Consider the following 24580-nt stretch of genomic DNA (forward strand, 5'->3'; position numbering starts at 1 on the left):
CCTTCAACTTGTGTCTCCATCTTGGGAGTTTGGGTTTTTCCTCCCAGTTATCGCACTACATAAATTATCTGCTTCTGAGAAATAATGGCACAATACACGGAGGGAAGCAGCGGCGCTCAGAGGGGAAAGAGTCCTGATCCGATTTATGTCTGCTGCAGATGATTTAGCGCTCCCAAGCCCTCGGAAAAAGACCAAAACAGTGATGTGAATATTTGGTTTGCATATTCTGATTTAAATTTGAGTTCTACCTCTGGAAGGGTCGTTTCTGCTCAGGTTTATAATTACTAGGGTCACAACCCCGGAGCGGACAGAGGAGAGACGAGCTTGGTGCATCATGGGAGTTACAGTTAAGGCCTGTAACTCGGAGTAGGGCAAAGCCTGAACGAGCCCTAACTATAAGCTTTATCAAAAAGGACTTCTTAAGCCTACTATAAAATATGTAGACGTGTTCTGCCTCCTGAACACAAACTGCACGATGGTTCAACAGGAGAGGAGCCTGACTATTGAAAGCCCATCTTGCTCTGTATAGCAACACAAGCCTCTTTACATTTATCTAACTGAATGGTTTCATCTGGCTTATTTGATTAATAGAATTGGGTATCATCGATATTACAATTTAGCTTTATGGTGTTTTTTTTCCAATATTTCCAAAAGGAAGCATTTATAGAGTGACTATACAACAGAGGAGCCTTTTCAGACAAAGTGGCACTCGACAAACTCCATCTCATATCAGAAGATTCAAGAAAACAGCTGCACCTGCTCTCAGTAAAATTGACAATTACTGAAACAAGCCTTGAGGAGGACTTTGGTGCAGGCCTGAGAAATCTCCCAGATCCGACTGTTGCCTAAAAACTTGAGAAGCGTACGGCTTCGAAATGTTGCAGCCATCCTGTTTTGTAACTTTGTAAATACAGTTTGATTTTGAATTTCAAAACGGGTCTAAAACATTTTAAAATATTCAAATAAAGAACTGAGGGGTGCTCAACAGTGGTCACAGTGTTTCTTCTCGGCGTTGAGCTTACCATTCGGTCACCAATGGAGGAATTACATGCACTGACAAATCAAATTTAAACCCAGGATATGTCCCAGATTTTACAACACCTCCGGCCTTTTTACACCACCTCTGTTTGCTCTCTAGCTGCTTTTCAGACAAGGTTTTTTTTTTTTTTTTTTTATGGCAGGAAAGAGTCACCGTCTGGGGTATTAAGTTGAAACTTCCACAGTCGAGCATTATGAGATGGATGTTTGTTTTTTCAGTCAGGTCTGTAAAAGCCTTGGAAATTCCCAGTAGAAGTCATTGTTTGGTCTTTTTCGCTAATGGCTGGCGACTTTCCTTTTCCCTCCTTAATTGTGGCTCTAGACCTTCTATTAGACAGGTAACACACAAAGGATCAATCCTAGAGATTTCTCAAAATAATGAAGAGCGTGTCCTGGGGAGACAATTACCCACAATTGATGAAGCTGTAAATGGCGCTGGTAATAGTGAGTGGGAGCGAGGCGGCCAGGTGAGCTGTTCAGGAAGGTCAGAGAGTTGTCAGCTGCTCTCTGATTGATCGCTGCAATGGGAGAACTGTCCCGACGAGGAGAGGCCTGTCTGTTCTGATTGAGAGCTGCTAGTCCTCGAGCGCAGCTGGTCACAGCCGCTGCACAATGTTCATCAGCATTTCTTAATATCTGTCTTAATGCAGCTCCATTGATGAACTGGTTTGTGATATAGTTTCTGATCCCTGGTCCCCTCCTCCGTCCTCGATGTTTGACTCTCTTCCCTCTGCTCCCACACTGCACTGAATATAACTATAACGTCTGCAGTTAGTTGATATGCAGAGATCATCGCTGCCTAGGGTCACTTCTTCTCCTGCACATTATGATTTATGGCTGTAAATCTGACAGACCTGTTAGTTGAATCTGATCCCCGCGCTCCTTTCATATCGCTGTTTGCACTCTGAACTGAGATGGCACCAGACAACGTGTGCTGTATATTGCTATTATGACTCGAAACCGGACCAGACAGAGATAGTATCGAGGAGCAGTGGTGGGTCCCGACGCTGAGGCGGAGAGCAGCTGGCTGTCGTATCGGACTGTCATTCATCACTTCCGCTTCAGCTGGGAGCTCATAAGTCTTTGGGGAATGTCTCGGGAAATTGCGGGCTGAAGGGTTCCTATAGAACAGAATCCCAACTCTGGGAAATGTACATTTAATGAGGATTATGATTTTGAAGTGGATTCTAGCAAACAGGACTCAACAGAAGATTTTTTAAAAGCTCTCTAGATGTTTTTTATAGACATGAACTCAGTGAAATTGGGTCTGGACATTGTCTGGAGTTTGTTTTTCAAGAATAGATCAGGAGATTGTCTGAGTCAGATGGGTTAGAGCATTCAGATGAGAGGTGGTGCCTGGGAAATTTCATGTTTACGATTACAGCACATCCACATTTTCTGGAAATCTTATGGCTGTATCCTCAGATGTGCTCACTCTCACATTTTTGGGGCTCCTGGAAAATGTCGGGACTTAAATGCATGTCTCAAAGTAGCTTTCTTGAGTTTCTCCCTGGGTATGTGCTGTACTGTTTCTGTAAAATAGCTCGTTCTGGGTTCATTAAGTAAGATCCGTCAAAGCAATATCCAATGACACCTTCATTGAACACAAACTTGTATTCAGCGAGTTGGCTCGTCAAAACAATTAAGCCATGACTTGAAGTCTTCTCATATCATGCACTTAAACTTATTTCTGTCTTCACTGCCATTGCTGCTGCATGTGTTCTACAGGAGGCGGCTCAGCTCATTGAATTTGTGCCAGCACTGCTCTGCAGCTTGCACCGCAGCTTGTTGTAGAAGAGACTGAGGAGCAGCCTAGTTCTGGTCCTCCCCTGTCAGAGAAGACAAATGTTATCTCTGTAGGGGCCGTGCAGTAATGCAATATCTGACATAGAACATTACACGACAACCTCACAGGTGTCAGAACGACTGACATATTAGGCAGGTCTACATATATACCTGCAGATGGAGGCTTATCTTTTTTTTAAAGCCTGTAAATGCCTCGAAGCTGTCAATGCAGAAACAACACTGTTTTTTTCACAAGTAGAAATCCCGAGAGGCTCCGCAACAGAAAACGTTAAATGTTGTTTTTGTCTGCGTCAAAATACACTTGACTGGTACAGACAGCCCTGGGATAAACAGTTTTTTTCCCATTAAAGTAAGTAAAGGAAATAGATGAATTGTTCCAAATGAACACTTCCTTGGATCTGGATCTATAAAAAATGTAATCCTGGGCTGACTTCCACCAACGGACTTTTGAGATACATTCTGCTAACTGAATGATAAACCAATTTGCGGTGCTGAATTCAAAAAGGTATTAAAACTTAAGATGATGGAGATCAACCGTTCCGTGCTGCGTGAATTAAAATAGACACGATTCGTCACGAATCATAGTTGAGTCTTCAGACAAATTGCTTAAACGTAAAAAGAGCATTTCATCAATTTAACTCGAAACCACTGCATATTGACTAAACTGTCTCAATCCGCAGTGATTCTCAGCCCGCAGGTAACAAGGGACTGTCCTCGGCTCTTCAAGACTCTGCCCTGTCTCAAGGGAGTTGCAGGGATGTTAAAGTAGGAACTGTGCTCTAATCCGTTTAAATGACCGGCTGGTCCATGGAACGATGCTGTTCCACTACAGGGTCTGTGAGCCCAAACCCTAGAGATCATTATTTTCACACTGCAACAGGGCTCCCACTAAAGTGCAGGGCACTGGAGCTTGTTATTTCTTGTCACTTGGTTTCCATGAGCTCTGAACCTTTTGAAGGATGTTAGAGACTACATGATGAGATCCATGCTGGCTGTTGTGTGGACTTGATCAAGGCAGATGAACAAAAAAACCCTTATGCTTTTTTCATCATCTGACTGGAAGGAGATGTATCATTAAGTGTGGCTCAGCCCTCTCACTTTCCTTTCTGCACAACTCTTGCTCGACTCATGCTGCAAGGCAAGTGTCAGCCAGTGTGCACGAATTCTGGCCACTGGCATTTGGAGCCCTATATTCATTTCTCAAAGTTAAATGAGAAACATAGAGGATAAAGTTCTGCTTAGGATATTGACATTTGAAACTCTGTGTAGACAAGCTTATTAAAATGTAGTGTGGTTCAGTTTTTGTAGGAAGTAAAGGATATAACTTTAAGCAATGCACAATTGTCCTACAGCTGAAGACCTGACTTGCCCCTTTAATCCACTTACTACCTTAATTTATCCTTAATTTAGGCAAGTGCATGAACCCTGTTTGCATGTGTTGTGGAACATCCTATCACATCTCAATGAGTTGGGTGTTTCTCCACTGCAACTTCAGCTGCTGCTTTCGCTCTCTATCTTTTCTTCATTCGCTCGCTGTAACTGAATCGGAGACATTTCTCTCATCCGTAATTAATTCAACCCTTCTGATTAGAGGGATTGATTCCCTTATTAAGCACATTCCATTCACACTGCACTGATTGAGTAATTCAGCTCCTCTGTCACCAGCTAATTGATTCAGTAAATTAGGACTAGTGTGTTATCGATCAGCTATTTGTTATGTTAGCCATAAGGAATGTGCTTCAGAGACACTGACTAATGGAACCTGCAGGTTTGTTTTTTTACGCAGCCATCCAGACGTGTTGATGAGATCTAACTCACTTTCAAGACACACATGACGTATTAGAAACATCTAACACGAGACACCAAATGAATGCCTATAAAGAGAAGATTAATCATTGAAGTCTTTAGGTCACCAGCGTATTCCATTGAGAATTAAGGCCACAGCAGCACATACGATTTGCTAAATAGGTTTATCGATTAATCTCTCCTGGGTGCAAATTTATTCTATCATTGTTTCCTTTGTTTGAAGGCCTGAACGTGAAGTAGAGATTTAATAAATCCCATGAAAGTCTTTATCGGGATCTCAACAAATGTTTGCGCAACGATTTGATATCTTCATGTTTTTTTCTGAAGGTGTTTGCAGCCGTATTGAATATAAATCTTTTTATAACTGCTCCTCTACCAAAGGGCAAGAAGTATATAAAAGGAAAACACATTTCTTCTGTGAAGAAAACTGTGAAATCATAACCCCTGTGAGACACAAAGATGAAAAACCATCAATAGATATGCACTGTGAAATATAAACCAATAATTTTAATTAGAATGTTTAATTTACTTGTATATAAAGTTACAGTCCCTGTTTTTCTCGCTTTTGAATTTTATTGCACTTTAAATGGAGATTTTCTTAAGCAACTTGTTAATTCTGTTGCATTGGTTTGTACTGTTGGCATCACTGATACCATGCAAATAGAATATAAAGAGATACAATCTTAACCTCTAGAAAAGTTTGTTTGCTGCTACAAAAGAAGAAAACTTGTCATTTCTCATTCTCAAATTGATGTGTTTAAATCAAGTTATAAGTAAAAAAGACAACACTTGACGGGCTGCATGAGAGGGAAGGAGCTGCTCCCTCTCACCATCTTCTTCTCTTCCTTTCAGAGCACATTCAAGTTCAAGTCAGAGAGTGATATCCACTTAGCAGAGCATCACAAGCTGGTGTTGTACGACGGCAAGTTAGCCAGCTCCATCTCCTTCACCTACAACGCCAAGGCCACTGACGCTCAGCTCTGCCTGGAGTCCTCGCCGAAAGAAAATGCCTCCATCTTTGTGCACTCGCCACACGCCCTCATGCTACAGGTCAGCTACTTCGCTTCAAGCCAACTCTTAGTCTGAGTACATTATCTCATGCGCTGATTCTTTCGGTTCTGCTGCACTGGATTTTAAAATGTCACAGTATAGGTGTGTTTGTTTATTGGGTTTCGTGTTCTCCTCACAGGATGTGAAAGCCACGGTGACTCACTCCATCCACAGTGCCATCCATTCCATCGGTGGGATCCAGGTGCTGTTTCCCCTCTTTGCTCAGCTGGACTATCATCAGCTGAACGACTGCCAGGTGGAAACCACTGTTTGGTAAGAAACAGTACTCTTAATGGTGCACACGGCAATTTTTTAGTTTGCATGTGAAGCATTAGAATATATTCACGTGTGAAATATAGGTGACAAAACTTTTTGTCCTGAACCCTCTTTTGCAAAAAAGGCAGATTTTTCTATCTACAGATGTGTGTTCATCTTTATTATCAGCCAAAACAAACCTGGGGAGGCATCTTATTTATTTATCCTTCCTGGGATGTCATATACTTGAAGTAAATTATCATCACTATTTTGGTGGTGTTGTTGTTACAGGCACTGCGCCTCAGGAGCACGAGAAGAGAATTCAACAAAAAAAAGGCTCCACAACAGCACAGAGCAAGGACTTTATTAATCCCGATGGGAAATACAGTGAGGATTGAGCAGTGCTGAGGTTGCTTATGTGAAATGATGTTACATAACGTCTTGATGATACGGTCTGAGCCTCCAGAATCTATAAACAGTGTGGTGATTAAAGTGTTTACTCCACCAAGTACTTTTTTCAGCATTATTAGAAGGTTTATATTAACATGGACGTTTTAATCTCAAGTTTAAAGTCGTCTCCAATGCAGAATAAAGTACATTTATTAAATTATGGTCCCATTTAAAGTAAAATATGTCACGTCACAGATGCCCCCCCCCTTTCCTCCCAATATAGTTACTTCTGGTTTCAAAACTGCATTAGCGAACCAGTGGATGATGTCATGGTGAGTCACAGTGGTACAGCTGTAGTCAAGTCCTGATTATCTGTACTCCCTGGTTTAGACTGGTCCCGACATACTTAGCTGGTCGGTCCAAAGCGTCCCCGCTGTGCCCTGAATGGAGTCTCTGCTCTAATCCCATGTTAGTCACCAACAGCACTGGGCCTGGAAAGAAACAGGAGCGGCCTCATAGCTGCACCCCCCCCCCCCCCCAATGCCCACAGCTCTGTGCTTCTGTAGTTCCCTCTCATCTCTGCTCTCTGTCCCTCCTTCTCCTTCGGCATGCAGACTTACTTTGTCCTTGCCTTGGCTTGTACACCGAGTCCAACTAAAGCCTGGTGAGCCAAGGAGTTCAAAGCCTCGGCCTCAATTATCTCTCTGCCTTTCCTGTGGATCTGCCGCTGCCTCTCTCAACTGCACTGGCGAAAATCGATTTAATAAACCCAGTACATTTTTTGACCACCTTAATTTCCAAACTGTGCGGATTTAACATCTGCCACGGCTGCTCTGCCAAATTAAATTGAAGCTTTGCTTGCTTTAAAGGATCATAGTCTAAAAACCAAGAGAACACGGAGCAGATTGTTTCCCACTTCCTTGGTGTTCCCCTCATAGTCGGAGCAGAATCGAGAATCTACTTAATTAAACTGACAAGGTGGACAGGCACACAGAGCGAAGTTAACATTCACTCAGATTAGTTTGTATGCATTTATGCAGTGTAAGTGCAAAATCTATGGGCGAGCCTGTGCAGGAGGGATTGTGTCTCACTGATTGTTGTGCTGGAGCAGAGGCCACTCGAGAATTTGAGGTAAAGCCGATTAATAAGTGTCGAGCACCAGTGTCACTCAGCCGAAGGCTTCCACTGAAAAACCCTGCAACAAAGAAGAGTAAAAAACTTCTCTTCCCTCCCCCACCCCCACTTCAAACACACTTGCATACCACTCTCCCAAGTGGTCTCAGACTTTGCGACACACACATCATGTTTAAACTTTAACCCCCTCACCACTGTGTTGCTATAGAGCCCAGGCAGCCTGCGTTCTCTTTCTGAATTGAAGAGGGATGAAAGTGGCGAGCTGGAGTTCCCAGCTGATTACTGACATCCTCTGAAAATGACCTTGTTTTTCGGCCTCCTCTCCTCTGCTCCACTGTCTCCTCGTTCTGCTGTACTTTGTAGAATAACTCCTTCACCACCTGATGAGTCTGTGGATAGATGACTTTTTTTTTTATTCCCTTGTGAGAACTTGTGCTCTCTTGTTTCTTAGTGCCACTCTCCTGGCATTTCTCGTTGAGCTGCTCAAGAGCTCTGTGGCCATGCAGGAGCAGATGCTCGGGGGAAAGGGCTTTTTGGTGATTGGATACCTGCTAGAGAAGGTAGAGTATACTACAGCCTCCATAACATATCGCAACTGTTTGCCAAATTCAGTGAGACATTACTTCTCAGGTAGACATTTTAATTTAATTTCACACCAAAGATGATTGTCTTGTTCGCAGGTAAACAAAAAAAGGCTTTTTTCTCAGCAGACGTTTTGACATTGTTTAACTAAGAAAATCACAGGTTTAAACAAGAAAATTAATAAAGGCTGATAGTCAGATTCATATATTGCATATGTCAAATTATCATATGTTAAATAAATGTCCAATAAACTCTTTAAGTCCTTGAAATGAATGGGAACATGCAGCTTTCACATATTTTTCCACTGAACAAGCCTCTGTTTTTTGAAACGTGTTCCACCTTCCCCACTATCAAGATGCATCGTTTCCTGTCTGTGCTCTCCGAGCCTTGTCAACGCTCTGATCTTCCATTGCCTGTAGCAGGAACCTGAACGTGTCTTTGAACTAGACAGAGCTTTAAGAACAACACCACAGGACGACATGCCTTCCTCTCCTCTCCCTTGTTGGTTTCTCTCTCTTTCTGCATCAGTCTTTACTCTATTTACCCATTTTGTGATGCAGATCGAGCTGCTCTCCCGGCTCTCCAGAGTGTTGGCTCCTTTGGAGTCACTGAGAAATGACTCCACTTTGTCACTCAGCGAGTTGCCTGCCTACTGGCTTCAGCTGCTGTTAACTAACAGCCAGACACAGTCGGCACCTGAGGTTTTTTTTCCCCTCCTTCCCCGCTGCCAGGTTTCACATTTCCACATCTCACGCCATCTGCTCCTGATCTGTTTATGCCACACCTTCCCTTCTCCCCATGCCTTCATTTTCCGTCTCTGCTGCCCAGACCAAGCCGCCACATGGGAGGAGAGCAGGTGTTAGACAAGAGTAGTAATGGTCCATGTCACTGTGAAAATCACTCAGAGTCAAGGATTTTGCAAAAGTGCCCTAATTCAGTTCATTCATTCTTTTTTAGATTCATTCACCAACACAAACAGAACATGAAGAACACACAACTTAATAATCATTTAATTAAACCTGCACACCAGGGGGAAAAGAATGAGATCAATTATTTGATCCATTGTTTTTCATGATACTTTTGAATTCAGTAATTTAAATACAAGCAACATTAGAACAGCACCCAAAGTAAAATAAAAGAAAAACAATTAGTAGCGTCTATTAAATACATACCTAAGGAAAAACCAATGTCTTGGCCTCTCTCTATTTGCTCTTCATAATCCAGTCATTATCAAGATGCTGGCGACCTGCTCCCACCAGTATAGACTTTGAGATAAGATCTGCCTCTACATGACTCTGTGTTTCTTCCTGCAGTCGTCACGTGCCCACATCAGCAGGTCTGTCCTGGAGCAGTTCCTCTCCTTTGCAAAGTACCTGGACGGTTTGACACATGGGGCACCACTGCTGAAGCAGCTGTGTGACCACATCCTGTTCAACGCTGCCATCTGGATCCACACCCCTGCCAAGGTAAGCTCCTGCAGGAGACGCAGCCTGAGAAGGGACAGGTGTCTCAGGCTTCATGTTTCCTTTTGCGTCATCCTGGTTTGTGAAAAGACAAGATTTGAAATTGCAAATCTTCACGTGCCAATATATATTCCACTGGTGTCTGTTTTGTTTAGATTCCCTTTGACAGCAAGTGTTTTAAATAGACAGAAAGTGAAATACACATATTTTTCTGTGAGACAAACTTGTATTAATGAGACCAAATGCAAAAACGCAGCTGACTGTTGGTTGAGTTGTCACGTTAAAGGACAGTTTCAGCCCTTTATGGCGGTTGTGTGTTAAGGAGCCATCTGACATTCACCCACCAGCTGCTAAGTTCCTAAGGAGTCCTCAGTCAAGTGGAGTGGAGCACATACACCGGCTACAGCATATTCCCATATTTATAAGATATTAAATTATGGCATGGTTCATTGCTCGCTTCCACCTTCCTTTCCTCTACCAACTTTCCTAAATGCATTTTGTCTCCCTCCGTTTTAGTAATGACCCATGAAGAAACTGGATGAGGTAGATCAAAGAAGCCCAATTTGCGCAGCGAATCCATTTACCCCAGTAATGTTTCTGCTGGGTCCAAGCCGGGAATAAATAAAAGGAGGAAATGAATGCAAAAGTGTCCGGAGGCTTGTTTGGGACACTCTTCAAAAGAGGAGAGTAGAGAAAGGAGAAACACTGAGTTGATGAAGTGGGTTGGGGCTCTTTTAGCCACATCACGACAGAAAGCTACACTGGCTCTTTCCCTGAGGACGTGCAGCAAAGTCCACATTTGCTCTGTCCCCATCTTCAAGCTGCACCGGGTACAGAGAGCCGGCTGTGTGAGCGATGGTGACGTGCAATACGCCTTAATTGCATGGGCTTGCTGGCTGACCTTGTCCAAGTAGAGAAATGCTTTTTAGTTCTCATGGAAATTACCAGCAGTGTGGTGTTCAGTTATCTCCAGCGTTTATTATCAGTAGCCTCAAACCACATCTCCTCACACTCATCATAACCACACTGCCGCCTTTAGTCATGACTCACATGTGACTCATTAATATCCTATAATTTATGGCATAGTGGGGGGGGGGAAAGCATTTAGTGCCAGAATGACTGGAGTGAGATTAAATTCATGTCAGGCCTGTTGCTAATTACAGAGGACAGGCTAATCACCAGTGAACAGTGTGGAGCACCGACGGCTATGAAATGAAGTTACATAGGGTCAGTGGCCGTCCCTAGAATCCGAATACAAGGATAATAAGGCTCAGCCAGTGAGATCCTCCTTGGTAAAACGTCTTGGTTCTTCTACACGGTTCAGATGATCATTCTGTAATTATGCCTATAAGTGTCCCGGCAGTGTGCAACATGGACATTTGTGTGTTTGTGTGTTCACGCTCCAGGTACAACTCTCTCTCTACACATACCTGTCCTCTGAGTTCATCGGCACGGCCACCATCTATAACACAATTCGTCGAGTGGGCACGGTGCTGCAGCTCATGCATTCGCTCAAGTACTACTACTGGGCCGTCAACCCAGCAGACAGCAGCGGCCTCACACCAAAGGGTCTCGGTGAGTAGATGTGTAATGTTTGAGTTTTCCCCCCCCTGGATAGGTCAAACTGAGGTTATTTGTTATCTTAATGCTGTGGAGTATGATTTGATTTGGCTTGTTGTTGATATGAACTGTTTCCCATCCGTCTGAACGCTCATCCAAGTGAAGCTCATTGTTCTGGAAAAGGAAATCACAGGGTGTGAACCAATCCCAGGTCGTTGTGTGCAAGTCGCAAAAGCCTGCAATCAAAGTGTCTTCCTGAAATGGCAGCAGCTTCCCCCCCCCACACACACACACACATTTGAAATGACTCATCTCCACATGGAAGTGTCGGTGCCTGTCAGCTGTTAGGACCGTGGCCATCACTGGAGATGACAGTGAGGCAGACACGCCGCATCAACACTGTCATCTGGATAGGGCGCTCGGTGTGGGCGTCGGGGCCTTTGAAACCCGGGCCAATAGTATGACTGGCATCGTCTGTCTGTGGAACAACAGTATGTCACCAAGCAGGCTGCTCTGGAAGTGAGTGTCCTTGAACTGTTGTCTCCTTTTTCATTGCATAGGGCATTTTTATTTTATTTGCAATGCTTTTTTTCTAGAACTTAGGAAATGTACACCCGACGGTTAAAAGTTCTTCCAGGAAATAGTTTTTATTTTGCTTTTACCAGCATGGGCAGGAACACTGACAATTTTTTATTTACACAGCAAGAGGGAAATATATATTCTCGCAAGCACCGTCAGAATTGGGTGGATGTTGAGGCATTTTAGCTTACATTTTCTGCAGCCCACATCAAGGCACTTGGCCTACATCTGTGATCTGTCAGGAGTGGGAGTCTTGATTTGCTGCTAATAGTGGCTGTGACCTTTTAGACGGAGGTTAGCCGGGACAATATGGGCGCTCGTATCTTTTGATTTAGGTCAGACCAAGAACCCCTTCACTCTCACTTCTCCAAATTTTAATTTCCTCCTTATCCCATCTCCTTACACTCGGCAGCAGTGTCCCTCATCTTTACTGATGCTGTGCAATGGAACTTTACAGGACTTAATAAGGGATGAAAGCTTAACCTATCTGGAGCTCATGGTCTGGGACATTGCATTATATTTAGCATCAGAGGAACCTTTTGTCATGACGTTATTTCTATAATGTCCACCGCCTCTGACACTCAAGGTAGGTTTTTTACTTTGCTATCACAACTGCTGAATAATATATTTTGATGTTGAAATCCATTTCTGTGGAGTCTCGGGCGTTCCAGCGTAGTTGTGCTGTGTGTGGATGTATTACAAGAAGCCATGTTACCACACGGATCCCAACACTGAACCTTCTGTGGCTAGTACTGATCCAACACCAGGGACCCCCTCAAAACTGAAGTCTTGCGTAGTCTACACTTCCCCCTTTATTTTGACGAATCGTGACAGTCGGATGGATCTGATTATTGCTTCACTACCACAAATATTAAAAACAGTAATTGCCAGTGGAAGTACATTGAAAATACATGAAGATATTTGGGTGAATTTAATAGATTTACACTGCCATTGAGGAGATGTGATGGTCCTCATTCAGAAATGCAATGCATATATACATGTATCCAAATATTACAAACAAATTGAGATTCACTTCTGGCTCCAAATGTTGTCAAAGCACAAGACAATAGCACCTGTATACAGGATACTTTTTATCTTCACTTTGTACAACAAGAGGAAGAAGAGACACATTGTCCTTCTTCATTTACTGTTTTCCCAAAAAGTCGACTTTCCAATTCGAGCTATAAATATGGTGCTGATTATCGCCGGTGGATGTTACGGGCTCACAATATGGTTGACTTTGTGGGGAGATATTTGGAAATGGATCACCTTCATCTTCAGCGTGGGCCTGGTTCCATTTATCTGCTCTTTATTTGCAGGGCAGCTTTTCTCTCCGTCCTTCTAAACTGAGATATAGCCCCCCCCCCCCAAAAAAAAGGCACAAGTAGAGGGAGAGAACCGAGGAGATAATGAAGTGTTCAATTTTAGGACCTGGAGAAGACGTTTAAACAAAGCTCCTGCAGCTCTTCGGTCTTTGTGGAAGTGCCTCCTTTTCCCCCGCAGGTCTTAATAGAAAGTGCTATCAAATTAAAGCCATGTATCATTCGCTTCACTCACTGCAGGCCCTTACAGACAGTTGCCCATCGCTCAATTTTTCCTCAGCCTATGACATGCACCGAAGCCGAATCATAATCTGTTTCAATCTCCATAACTCTCCTTTTGTCTTTGTATCCGTCCCGCTTGTGCTCTACTAAATAATGAATAATGAAACGAGTAGCAAAGCGGTTTGGCCAGTCACCACGTTCAATCCAAGCTGGTTCTGTCTTGTTCCCATTATTGGAGAAATCACCAGTGACAGATAGGTAGAGGAGCTTCAGAGGAATAATCTGATCAAGGCTTGTGGTTGAATTGATTTTGTGTGCGCCTTCATTCTGATGAATTAATCTGGCATAAGACACAAATTACTGATAACAGGGAGGTCAGGGAACGGTTTGTCACATGCATGCTGCTCTTTCAACGATGCCTTCACACAGATTTATACTCCTGGGAAATCCTCTGGATCAAAAAGAGGTGAGGTGGTGCAGTAGGTAAGTTGTTGAGGGATGGGGCCCACCTCCTGCGCTTATATATTTGCCCCGTGTCTGTCTCACCAGATATAAAGCAAGCTATTTCAAATACTGTAAATAGCAGGTAAGAAGATACCAGGAGTTACAGTCTCGGGAGAATTATGGAAACCAATTATATTTGTGGCCTCAATTGAAAGTGCTGTTGCATGTTGCAGTGTTTTATCAGCCTGTGAGTATACAGGATGCATATTGTGGTTGTTGTGAACGATCACAAGTCATAAGCTGAAGAAACAAAAAGACTCCTTCATTAATCACATCAACATAAATTGTTTTTCAATAAACTCTTTCTCCCTGTGCCCTTGGGAAGTAAAGTAATCTGTGATTGAGAAACAAGAGCTGCCGAGCATAATTGCTTGTGAATAACTTGGATGCAGTAGCTGTGGTAATGGTGTTCTTATCATCCTTCCCATGTCAGGGTCTGTCCCTGCACTGGTTTTTCTCCTCTCACTCTATTAATCAGTGTCAGCATGCAGTGGAACTTGCAATCCTCCTGCAACCTCACCGAGCCTCATCATTGATTACACTGACTGACGGCTGGAGCTGCAGGATGGCTGCTGCTGTTTTATCTGTCGCCGTGGCACTGGCCCCGTTTCAAACGAACATGTGTTCGGCCAAGGTGCAGGTTTGGGTTTAGAGAGGCAGTTTGCAGAAGAAAGACATTGGGCAAAGAGAAGATCTTTCCCAGATGGATTTTGCTGTTGTAATTGGCCATTACTGTTTGCTTTTGTTTTGCATTTGCTACCTCTGCACATGCAAAACATTTTCTGATTTATCTGCCAAGTTTAAATGCCAAAATGAAGCCTTTTTCTACCGCTAACCTTCAGAGGATTCATGTTTGTTAGTTGCGAGTGGTAACGTGTACCATACTCTGTCTTTTCTGATGTGTCTGACTGTGTGAGTTGTATTGCTGTATGCCTGTTGCTTCAGCCTGTTACTGCGCTTACTCAGTATATGATAAAGCATATCAATTAGGATCTGTCAATATGAATTCTAACTGAATAAACCAAACCACTACAGCAGCATCGGCAGCTCTGTGGTATGACAGTGTGTCGATGTCAGATTTCTGTCATTCCTCTTTATGTGCACGCCACACATACACCTGCTGACGGCGGTCAGTCTGTCAACGTGCAGAAAAAAGATTCGTGAGGGGGATTGATCGCAATGTGGGGCAAACGTTGAAGTGCCAAAGTGACCTTAAGTAGGCCGACTCACTCTGGGTAGATTTTAATGAGATGTTGGACAGTGTGATGGGCAGGTGGGACCGCGGTGACCTTGGGCCGGCTGCCTGGGCACTATGTTTTGGCCGAGGCTGCATGGTAGAGATGCGCACAGACTCTGGATGCAGTGTAAGTGATAAATTAAATTGCCGTCCTGAACCGAAACCGCCCTACAAACCACATTCTGCCAATTGTTAATGTAGTTAAAGTTTGTTTTTGTTTCTTAAGTGGGAGATTGGGTCTGTGTGCTGCTCTCTGTCGAGGTCGTTGGTGAAAACCTGGTGAAATCCCTGCTACACACGTTCAAGGTGAATCCAGTAATGCTGACACAGCAGAAAAAACTGAAGATAACTTTGAAGAACTCCATGCTATTTTCTGCTCTTTCAAAAATGGGAAACACAAACGTCAATGCGAAATATGTCGGTGTGAACTCAAGATTGAAACTGGAAAGCAGACAACAAGGAAACAGGGAGGTATGGGTCCACTCATCGTCTTTCTCATTTTTATTCCTTCTCTCACTCTCAGATGGTCCGAGGCCGACCCAGAAGGAAATTACTTCTCTGCGGGCATTCATGCTTCTCTTCCTCAAGCAACTCATCCTGAAGGTATATTCCACCTGTGTTCATGCCTTGCAGCCCCTCGCATGGCTGGTAGTCCTTCTGATACTTCCTGAAATATGCCTCCACATTCGAATAATACACCAAGTGGCTGGTCTGTTTCTTCCCTTGATGGAAGCGGTTGACCAACCTCAACAGAGTGGGCTAGTTGACCAATAGGAGCAGACTGGGCTCTATCTGAAGAGCCCAGTTTAGCTCCTGTCTTAAAGAGACAGGAGCTAAATCCAGGAGTTTAAGACAGAGGCTGAAAAGAAGAGCTGCAGCAATGGACAGTGTTAGGAAGGTGGTGCGTTTTCTGATATTTATAGCATGAAAACCTTTTCAAGTAATAAGCTAAATTAAAAAAATGAACCTGACTAAGAGTATAATATGTCTATAATTTGTTTTACTGCAGATACCTAACTTCTCATCGTAGATACATCGATTAGTGTTGTACCTTTGATGTTTTACTGTACCTGCATCATAAAGTACTCAATACTGCTTTTTGTCAGAATATGGTTTGAACGGTTATACCTCTATAATGCATTGAGCCTTTTCCGCTGATTTGCCTTGTACATCATGTCTTCCTGTTTTGCATTCTTTCAGGACCGAGGTGTGAGGGAAGACGAGCTGCAGAGCATCCTCAACTATTTGTTAACAATGCATGAGGTACATGACAGTCTATCTGCGCTCGGAGTGAATTCACAGTGTGTTATTGTGACACGTTGCTGCAATTAGCTTCAGGGTCAGATTTCATTTCCACTGTTGCTATTCTTGGAGAAGTATATTATTTCCAGCATTTAAACTAATCACCAGTATAAATTAATCTTCTGGATTGCCGTTGCACTTTTCATTGTCCAGCTGCTGCCCCCGGGGGTCCAGTTGTACTCTGCAGTAGCAGATGATACAGTAGCAGGACACATACCTTATCTTTGCTGCATTTGCATTTACTGAGCAAAGAACAGGATATTCTCTCTCCTCACCTACTTCCTTTTCTGTCCTTCTTTCTCTTTATCATCGCCCCCCTCTGCTGGTTTATTCACAGGATGAGAATCTGCATGATGTGCTGCAGTTGGTGGTAGCACTCATGTCTGAGCATCCCGCCTCTATGATCCCTGCTTTTGACCAAAGAAATGGAATACGGTAAGCCCCCTCGGGGAGAAACACAATCCCTTTGCTGTTCAGGCACAAAATGAAGAGGTGATTTCTACAAAATAAACCTAAGCACCTAGCGCTCCTGTGTGAAGCATGAATAATTCAAATGTTCACCGAGAAATAAACTATGCATGGAAAAGTAACAATATTAACATACTGATTCCACAGAATGACATAGATGATCAAACTTACCCCATGTGATCTTATGAAATATAAATGCACACAGCGTCGCGCTCACTACTTGTGCGTTCTGCCGCTTTCATTGGGACATTCATTTATCTCTAATGTAAATTTACTTTGAAGGGAAGTGGTTGTCAGCTTAGCAGCGCACGGCCTTTTCATCATCAGGACTATATTTTATTATGTCTGAATTTTGTAGTGTTGCCAGCTTTCGCTGCTTGTGTCTATTCCAGGGTGATCTACAAGCTCATGGCCTGCAAGAGTGAGAGCATTCGAGTACAATCCCTCAAAGTCCTTGGGTATTTCCTCAAGCATTTGGGCCACAAGTAAGTAACTACATTATATTGTGTAGTAGATTGTAATTACACACTAAGTCTTTTTTGTAATGAATAGCCTGAAGATATATAAATCTTACCATGTTTTAAAACTACAGACACACACACACACACACACACACACAGAAAGTGGGATGTGACATAATGTTAAAAACTGGCCAGCATGGTGGTAAATGTTGACAAACGTACATAAGCCTTTATCTGATGTTAACCATCAATTTAGCCAAATCTGCAACCTCAGCACTCTTGTCCAGCTGTGTGGGCTGATGCAGACTACTATGCGCTGAGTCAGTGTTTTTACGTTGTGATATGTCATTATTACAGTAATTAATTAACTTAGCGGGGGCAGTTTTTCTTCCGCTTAATTTCTTTCGGTAGATATTTCACACATCCATCTCCATACACCCAGTGGGACATGTACCATAGTATGAGAAATTTGGTTTAGGCTCATACATGTTTAATAATCTCATGTGTTATATATTGTTTTGGCATTCCTAGTCTGTCTCTGTCCATGCAGTGTCCATCTTAGCAAGTTGTGAGGGCCTATAGAATCTGAAATGTCATAATTCAGGCTTTACATTCGGAGACATGATTCATCTGTTCCTGTCACGGCTTTGAAAGATTGTACAATTAGAGGAGTCAAACACTTTTGACTGGAAGCCAGCTTTTAAAATGATGGTGCATTTCTTTGTAGAGCACCTGAATTCTTGGCATTTTACCCAAACCATTACTTCACTAAAGAGAAGGGTGGAAGAGGTCCAAGCTGCTGTCCCGCAGAGTGAAATAAATTCTAACCTACCCACGAGGATGTCGGCACATCCTCTGCACGCTGCACATTGGAGAGGAGAGGAGAGAATGCCTTTTGGCTGGAGAGCTTATGATTCAAAATGTGGATTGCAGTGTTGGGTGGAGGATACTATATGGGGGTTGGTGGTGTGCTCTCAGTGGTGGGGCAGCAGGTGTTGTGGTGTTACTGGTGCCTGCTGAATGGGGAGAAAGGACAGGCCACCACGGACACAAGTGAAAGGTCTTTATCCTCCAGGGACACGAGTGCTTTATGAAATCCTGCTTTCAGTCCTCACTTAAATGGCTTTTGTACATTTTACTTTCATGAGCAGCAATCTAGTGCTGCTCATAATTAATTAAACATGTTTACTGCTTTGTTGAGGTGATTCTTTATTTTTATTTTTTTATTTTATCATCTCATTTTTGTAAGATATTGGTAATTCTGTCTGTGTCACATAGTCGGAATGATCTGATATAAAGAAACATTGTACACATTGCCGGGGCCATATGGTTGAGGAAAATTTAAGAAAATAAAATAAATAAAACACAGGAGTGAGAGAAAAAGTATAGACCTATTGTTTGACCCCAACTTTTGACTTTCCTTATAATTTAAATCAATTAAAACCAAACTACTCAGAAGCATTAAAACTAAAACAAACATCAGTTTGATAAGAAATTAACAAAAATGTTCTTCTTGAAATGTACTTTGAATGTTTTGTTTGGTCCAAGTCCCATTTGCTAACAGTATGGTTTTTAGAGCTATACTGCATCTAGTCTACTGTATGCTCCACCCCTATAATGTCTTACTGAATACCAGGTATACTATTATTCACCCATTGTACCTTCATTTTAACTTTGTCACATCTGACAATATAAACTATACACAAGAAGGGTGAGCATGTTGATTGTAGTAGAGCAGATTTGCTGCACACCTCATTATTTTGCCCTTTTTTACCAAATGTCCACATTGAAGCAGTTGAGAGCAACACTACTCTTATCCCTCAGTGTCCAATTTGCCAGCCTCAGCCTTTGCCAATATATTAAAAGTCCCAACTCCTCCTTAGGCAGTTGCAGCAGAGTGGTGCAGCTCCGGCTTAGCATTGCGACAGCCGTCCTTGTACTGTTTGCAGGAATAGTTTGTCACTGTGCAGCCTGGTCCTGCCTCTGTTCTATCCCGGAGCCATTTTTGTGGTGACAGGCTAACTTCGTTATCCTACACACCTCGAACGGAAATTCCCCCAATTTATGACAGCAGGCAGTTCCTGACACTTGTCTCCAGAGCCCGGCTCCCTGTGGCTGAGAATAGGGAAACAGGCTGACGGCACTCACTGATCCTTTCAGTGGCTTAGGGAGCTCTAAACAGGCCACTTTTACCATCATGTGTCTGTGTGTTTGTGTGTGTCTCTGTGTGTGTGTTTATCCGCAGGAGGAAGGTGGAGATCATGCACACACACAGCCTCTTTACTCTCCTGGGAGAGAGGCTAATGCTGCACACCAACACTGTGACGCTGACAACCTACAACACTCTGTACGAGGTAACGACACATTTTCCTCTCAAATGTCCCGGTATCGGTGCACCATTGCTCTCTGTGTGGAGCCTGTGAGACTGGTGTGTTCTCCCCACTTCTCACCACCAGATCCTGACAGAGCAGGTGTGCACGCAGGTTGTTCATAAACCTCATCCGGAGCCCGACTCCACCGTCAAGATTCAGAACCCGAGTAAGCGGCCTGTATGTCACATTTGGGTTTTAACTCCTCCTGAAGTATTTTCCTTGACAATCTGTTTGTGTTTTTGTGTGCGTGTGACGTCAGTGATCCTCAAGGTGGTAGCGACCTTATTGAAGAGCTCCGCCCCCAGCCCAGAGCTGATGGAGGCGCGGCGACTCTTCCTCTCAGACATGATCAAACTGTTCAGCAACAGTCGAGAGAACAGACGGTGAGCAGAGTTCGAGCCGCCTTTCACTCGCTTACTCCATCACTCATCTCGCAGTTGATGTATCAAGGAAAAGGGAAAATAGGGACACTGTTCCTTCTCATTGTGCCGTGTTTGATAGGCTCATGTTGATGGTAAATCATCCCTGGACGTGCACATGTTGTCCAGCAGATGTTTCCATGACAGTTTCTCCTTCCTGCTTTCTCTCTTTTTTCACTCTCACACCCAACTTCTTCTCCTGATACACATACATACTCACTCTAAGACACATTGCAATTAAATTATAGGTCTTAGGAAACCACTGACCTAGATCAACAACATAATTAGCAGGAAATGAATAGGCAGGAAGTACTTTGTCAGGTCAAACTGTTGAAGTAGTGAAAAAATAAAACACTTAATTGGTTTTTAATTGCTGCCCCCTTCTTCTGTCTTGGCTGTCACTTTGTTTTGTGAGAAACTGTTTCCAAATAAACAACCCAATGCATTTATGGATGCCCAAATGATCAAAACAATCTGTTGTAATGTGAATAGCAAATGCTCTTTAGAACTGCTGTGCACTTTTGACACAAATAAAGATGGAGGGGGAGTAGGAATAAATAATAATTAGCCTAAATCAGGTTTAATTTCGATGGAAAAATGCACAGTAGATTAAAAAATCAAAAAACACATTCCTGTTTTACACTTTCATTAACTATGAATGTTAAACTTGCCAAAGATGACAGGATCAGAGTTTTCTTACACCGCTCAGTGATTGGGTGTCATGCCTGCAGCTCATTTGTGGTGATTTTGAAGTGATGTGTGTGTGTGTGTTTTGCAGGTGTCTTCTCCAGTGCTCGGTTTGGCAGGACTGGATGTTTTCTCTCTGCTACATCAACCCCAAAAAAGCTGACGAGCAGAAGATCACCGAGATGGTGTACAACATCTTTCGTATTCTCCTCTACCATGCCATCAAGTATGAGTGGGGAGGATGGCGCGTGTGGGTGGACACGCTCTCTATAGCCCATTCTAAGGTGAGTACTTTACTGCAAAACAAAGACCTCTGCTGTCGAGGGAGCCAGGTTTATATCTGGGCTGTTGAGCTCCTTCTGAAAAGATCCCTCGGGTTTTTGCTTCACAAATAGGCGGCTAACATCATTGTATTATTTTTTTTTACAGGTAACATATGAGGCACATAAAGAGTACTTGGCCAAGATGTATGAAGAATACCAGCGTCAGGAGGAGGACAATATAAAGAAAGGCATAAAGGGGCTGGTCAGCACCATCTCTGGTCTTTCTGCTCAGGCATCTGGCATTCAAGGTGCAATAGAGATCAGAGAAATGGACGATAACTCCCGGACACCTGAGAGCGAGACGGACTTCGAGAACGCAGACTCGCACAACCTGCTGGCTGAAGGGAAGGGCCCGGAGGAGGGTCTGAGCGGAATGGAGGGTGTGGTCGGCGGGGTCAGGGTCGAAGTTCACGACCTCCTGGTGGACATCAAGGCTGAAAAGGTGGAAGCCACTGAGGTGAAACTGGATGATTTGGACTTGTCGTTGGAAACTCTGGGAGTATCTGAGAATGGTTCACTGTTGGAGGTGGATTCACTGCTGGATAATGTTTATTGTGCTGCTGTGGAAAAGCTCAGCAGTAATGGCAACAATGTGCTGTTGCCAAAGAGCGGCATGGACGACCGAAATGCAACCCCTCTCATTACACTCGCTGATGACAGGGACATTATCGCTAATGACAACAACTTCCTGTTTGGCAAGGTGACAAGCAGCATGGAGGACAAGCTCCTGCCTGATCTCAGTCCAGCTGAGCCTCTGGTCCTGCCCAGCCAGGGGCCTCCTGTGCACACCAGCGCCAGTGATGAACCGGGCCTTCTAGCTCACATGACAGGCAGCTCTGAGCTCGGCTCCTTACCTATTATCCTGGAGAAGGATGAGTTTGAACTGCAGGCAGCCTTGGAGGGCATCAGCTCGGTGGCTGGTACTGAGACGGAGGCTTCATCCAAAAGCCCGGAGGTCACGAAGGGAACAGCTGCAGTGGTATCTGACGGGGAGCCCTCGGCTGGTAGGACCAGCGGCACAGCAGACGCCACAAGCAACGCTTCTGACACAGAGCGATCAGAGGACGGCAAAGACAAGGAGATAAAGAAGATTCAGACGACAGCCACCACACAGGTTCGTCTGTAGCTAAATTGCTTGATAGAATTAGTTCATAAATGTAAATTGAGTTATGCAAGAATATTAAATTCTAGACAGTACTCAGACAACAGTAGCAGAAATAGAAGCGATTCCCTGACTCCACCACATTCCAAAGAACCCGACAGCTCTTTGCCAGAGGGAAATCTACCCATGAATGCTGAAACACATCAGTCAGGGTCAAAGGGTGGAAAAGCGAGGAGGGAGACCATTTGCCTTTGTGAGTCATTGTGTTGGCCTGTGGTGAAGAGTTCTGTATTATCAGACCCACAGGGATCATTCAATCCCCAACTCTGCTTATAACGGGGACAGGATGGCCTGGTGCACATCGGGCTACATCCCTCAGAGACTCTGGAAACTGGGTTGCTGGAATCGTTAGCTGAGCCAACCGGAGAGCAGAAATAGACCAGGCATTATTCTGCAGCTATCACCTGGGATTTGTCCGATGCCCCCCTTCTCCTCCTCTTCAGAGGTCAGGCTCTTTGGCCCGGACGGGTTAACCAGCGGAAGACATGATCTATTTTTAAACATCACCGTCCTGCCTTGTAATTTGTAATGTTCAATTGATTGCTACTACGTTTCCAGGCTTTGTTGTAGCACCTTGCTGACTCATTCACATTATGTATAGAGGTCGCACGGAGCTTGTTGTATTCGGCGGTAATGCACCTTGACGGTGGCCAATAAACCGAACTAAGGGGAAGAAGAAGAAGCTTGTTGTATGTTTCTATTTTTTACTACCCAAAGGCACAAAGAGGTCATCTGAGGACTCACTCAAATCTGGCAATTAATCTTTCGTCTCATTTAATGTGTACTGTTAGCAACTTGTCTGCGTACAGCATCTCAAAATTGTCTATGTGACAGTAGCGTCAGTCATTGAGTGTTGGTCTCCTCACAGAGTCTGCATGGCCGCCACGCTCCCCACATGGAGAGGGACATCCACGTGGACCTCGGCTTCAGGGGCACGCCCATGACGGAGGAGCAGCGGCGTCAGTTCAGCCCCGGCCCGCGAACCACGATGTTCCGTATCCCAGAGTTCAAATGGTCGGCCGTGCACCAGAGGCTGCTCACCGACCTGTTGTTTGCACTGGAGAGCGACGTCCATGTCTGGAGGAGGTGTGTGAAGTGGATATTTACTCAATCTTTTCATTTTGACACCAATTTTTCTATAAATGCATTTTCTGTTTACGCCAAAGTAAATTGCTCTTTTATTTTTGGGAGGTGAGAAAAGCCCGTGCCTTTTTAATAATTCTGTTTTTCATCCTCCCACCTTCTCTTTCAGCCACTCCACCAAATCTGTCATGGACTTTGTTAATAGTAATGAAAACATAATTTTTGTCCACAACACCATCCACCTCATCTCACAAATGGTTGACAACATCATTATTGCCTGTGGAGGGATTCTGCCTCTTCTCTCAGCGGCCACCTCTCCATCTGTAAGTGCACTCTACTGTCTTCATTGAAGGGATACAATGCCATCTAGTGGCAGATTACTATAAGTGCTTAGTCTATGGTTGTAGTTCAATATATTTCAACACTGCACCTGAGGGAAATAAGACTAGTTTATGTTTTTTTAATTGGGTCTTTATTTGCCCAGCTTCACCCTTTTGGAATACAAACTGACTCACTTTGGTGCATTTTTGTTGTTGTTTTGTAATTAACTTCCTTGTGTGTCATTTATTTTTAATTTGTAGACTTGAATTGACGTTGATTCTAATCATATTCTTTTCTTTATTTTGTCTGCACTTTTCAAGAGTGCCAAGGTACGTATTTTTGCTATTTTGATTTCTCCCCCCTTAAATTAACATTTTATTCACAGCCAATTTGTCTTCGGTCTTGTTTTTGTAGTTGTTCTTTTTTCAGTCCTCTGAACTTATACCTTTATACAGTATTTATACAAACAAGACCAGAGTTAAACTGTCTCCTAAAATGTATTTGATGTAATAGCGCCTGGTGGGACTGAGCTGCAGCAAACTTTTGATCAAACACACATTTCTGAGATGAGACCCAACTCATCCTCATATAATTATAATGACCAATGGTGCTGCCCTCTTCCACAGCTGCCACTGAATGTTTCTCTCTAAATCTTTCTGTATTTTTCTGCATTTCTCTGTGAGTTTTTAGTCACAGCTGCAGGTTCGACTGTGGAAGAGAAGTCATTGCTCATGTGCCTTTTGTTTATCTATGTTCTTTGATGCTTGTGGAAGACTGAGTTGGACAACATCGAGGGGACACAGGGCATGTCCTCGGAGACCGCCATCACCTTCCTGTCCCGTCTCATGGTTATGGTGGACGTGCTGGTGTTCTCCAGTTCCCTCAACTTCAGTGAGATCGAGGCTGAGAAGAACATGTCTGCCGGTGGCCTGATGCGTCAGTGCCTCAGACTCGGTGAGAGCACGACTCTATATTTCCTGCCACCGATTGTCAGTGAGTTCACTTTGGGGATTGAACCAATTTCAGCATCGGTG

General features: G+C 43.7%; 1 protein-coding gene across 1 annotated transcript in view; it reads left to right on the forward strand.

Moving 5' to 3' along the window:
* nbeab (neurobeachin b) overlaps positions 1-24580 on the forward strand; it is a 172283-nt gene that overhangs the window by 44268 nt on the left and 103435 nt on the right. Inside the window, exons 9-25 of the mRNA XM_062385419.1 lie at positions 5503-5700; positions 5840-5973; positions 7931-8039; positions 9375-9527; positions 10931-11099; positions 15472-15551; positions 16149-16211; positions 16588-16685; positions 17111-17203; positions 19425-19533; positions 19636-19717; positions 19811-19934; positions 20749-20941; positions 21087-22094; positions 23011-23228; positions 23395-23548; positions 24320-24500. Of these exons, the coding sequence (XP_062241403.1) occupies positions 5503-5700; positions 5840-5973; positions 7931-8039; positions 9375-9527; positions 10931-11099; positions 15472-15551; positions 16149-16211; positions 16588-16685; positions 17111-17203; positions 19425-19533; positions 19636-19717; positions 19811-19934; positions 20749-20941; positions 21087-22094; positions 23011-23228; positions 23395-23548; positions 24320-24500 (3166 nt within the window). The remainder of the gene's footprint in view (positions 1-5502; positions 5701-5839; positions 5974-7930; positions 8040-9374; positions 9528-10930; positions 11100-15471; positions 15552-16148; positions 16212-16587; positions 16686-17110; positions 17204-19424; positions 19534-19635; positions 19718-19810; positions 19935-20748; positions 20942-21086; positions 22095-23010; positions 23229-23394; positions 23549-24319; positions 24501-24580) is intronic.

This window comes from Platichthys flesus, chromosome 4, assembly GCF_949316205.1.
Source record: "Platichthys flesus chromosome 4, fPlaFle2.1, whole genome shotgun sequence".
NCBI classification, from domain to species: Eukaryota; Metazoa; Chordata; class Actinopteri; order Pleuronectiformes; family Pleuronectidae; genus Platichthys; species Platichthys flesus.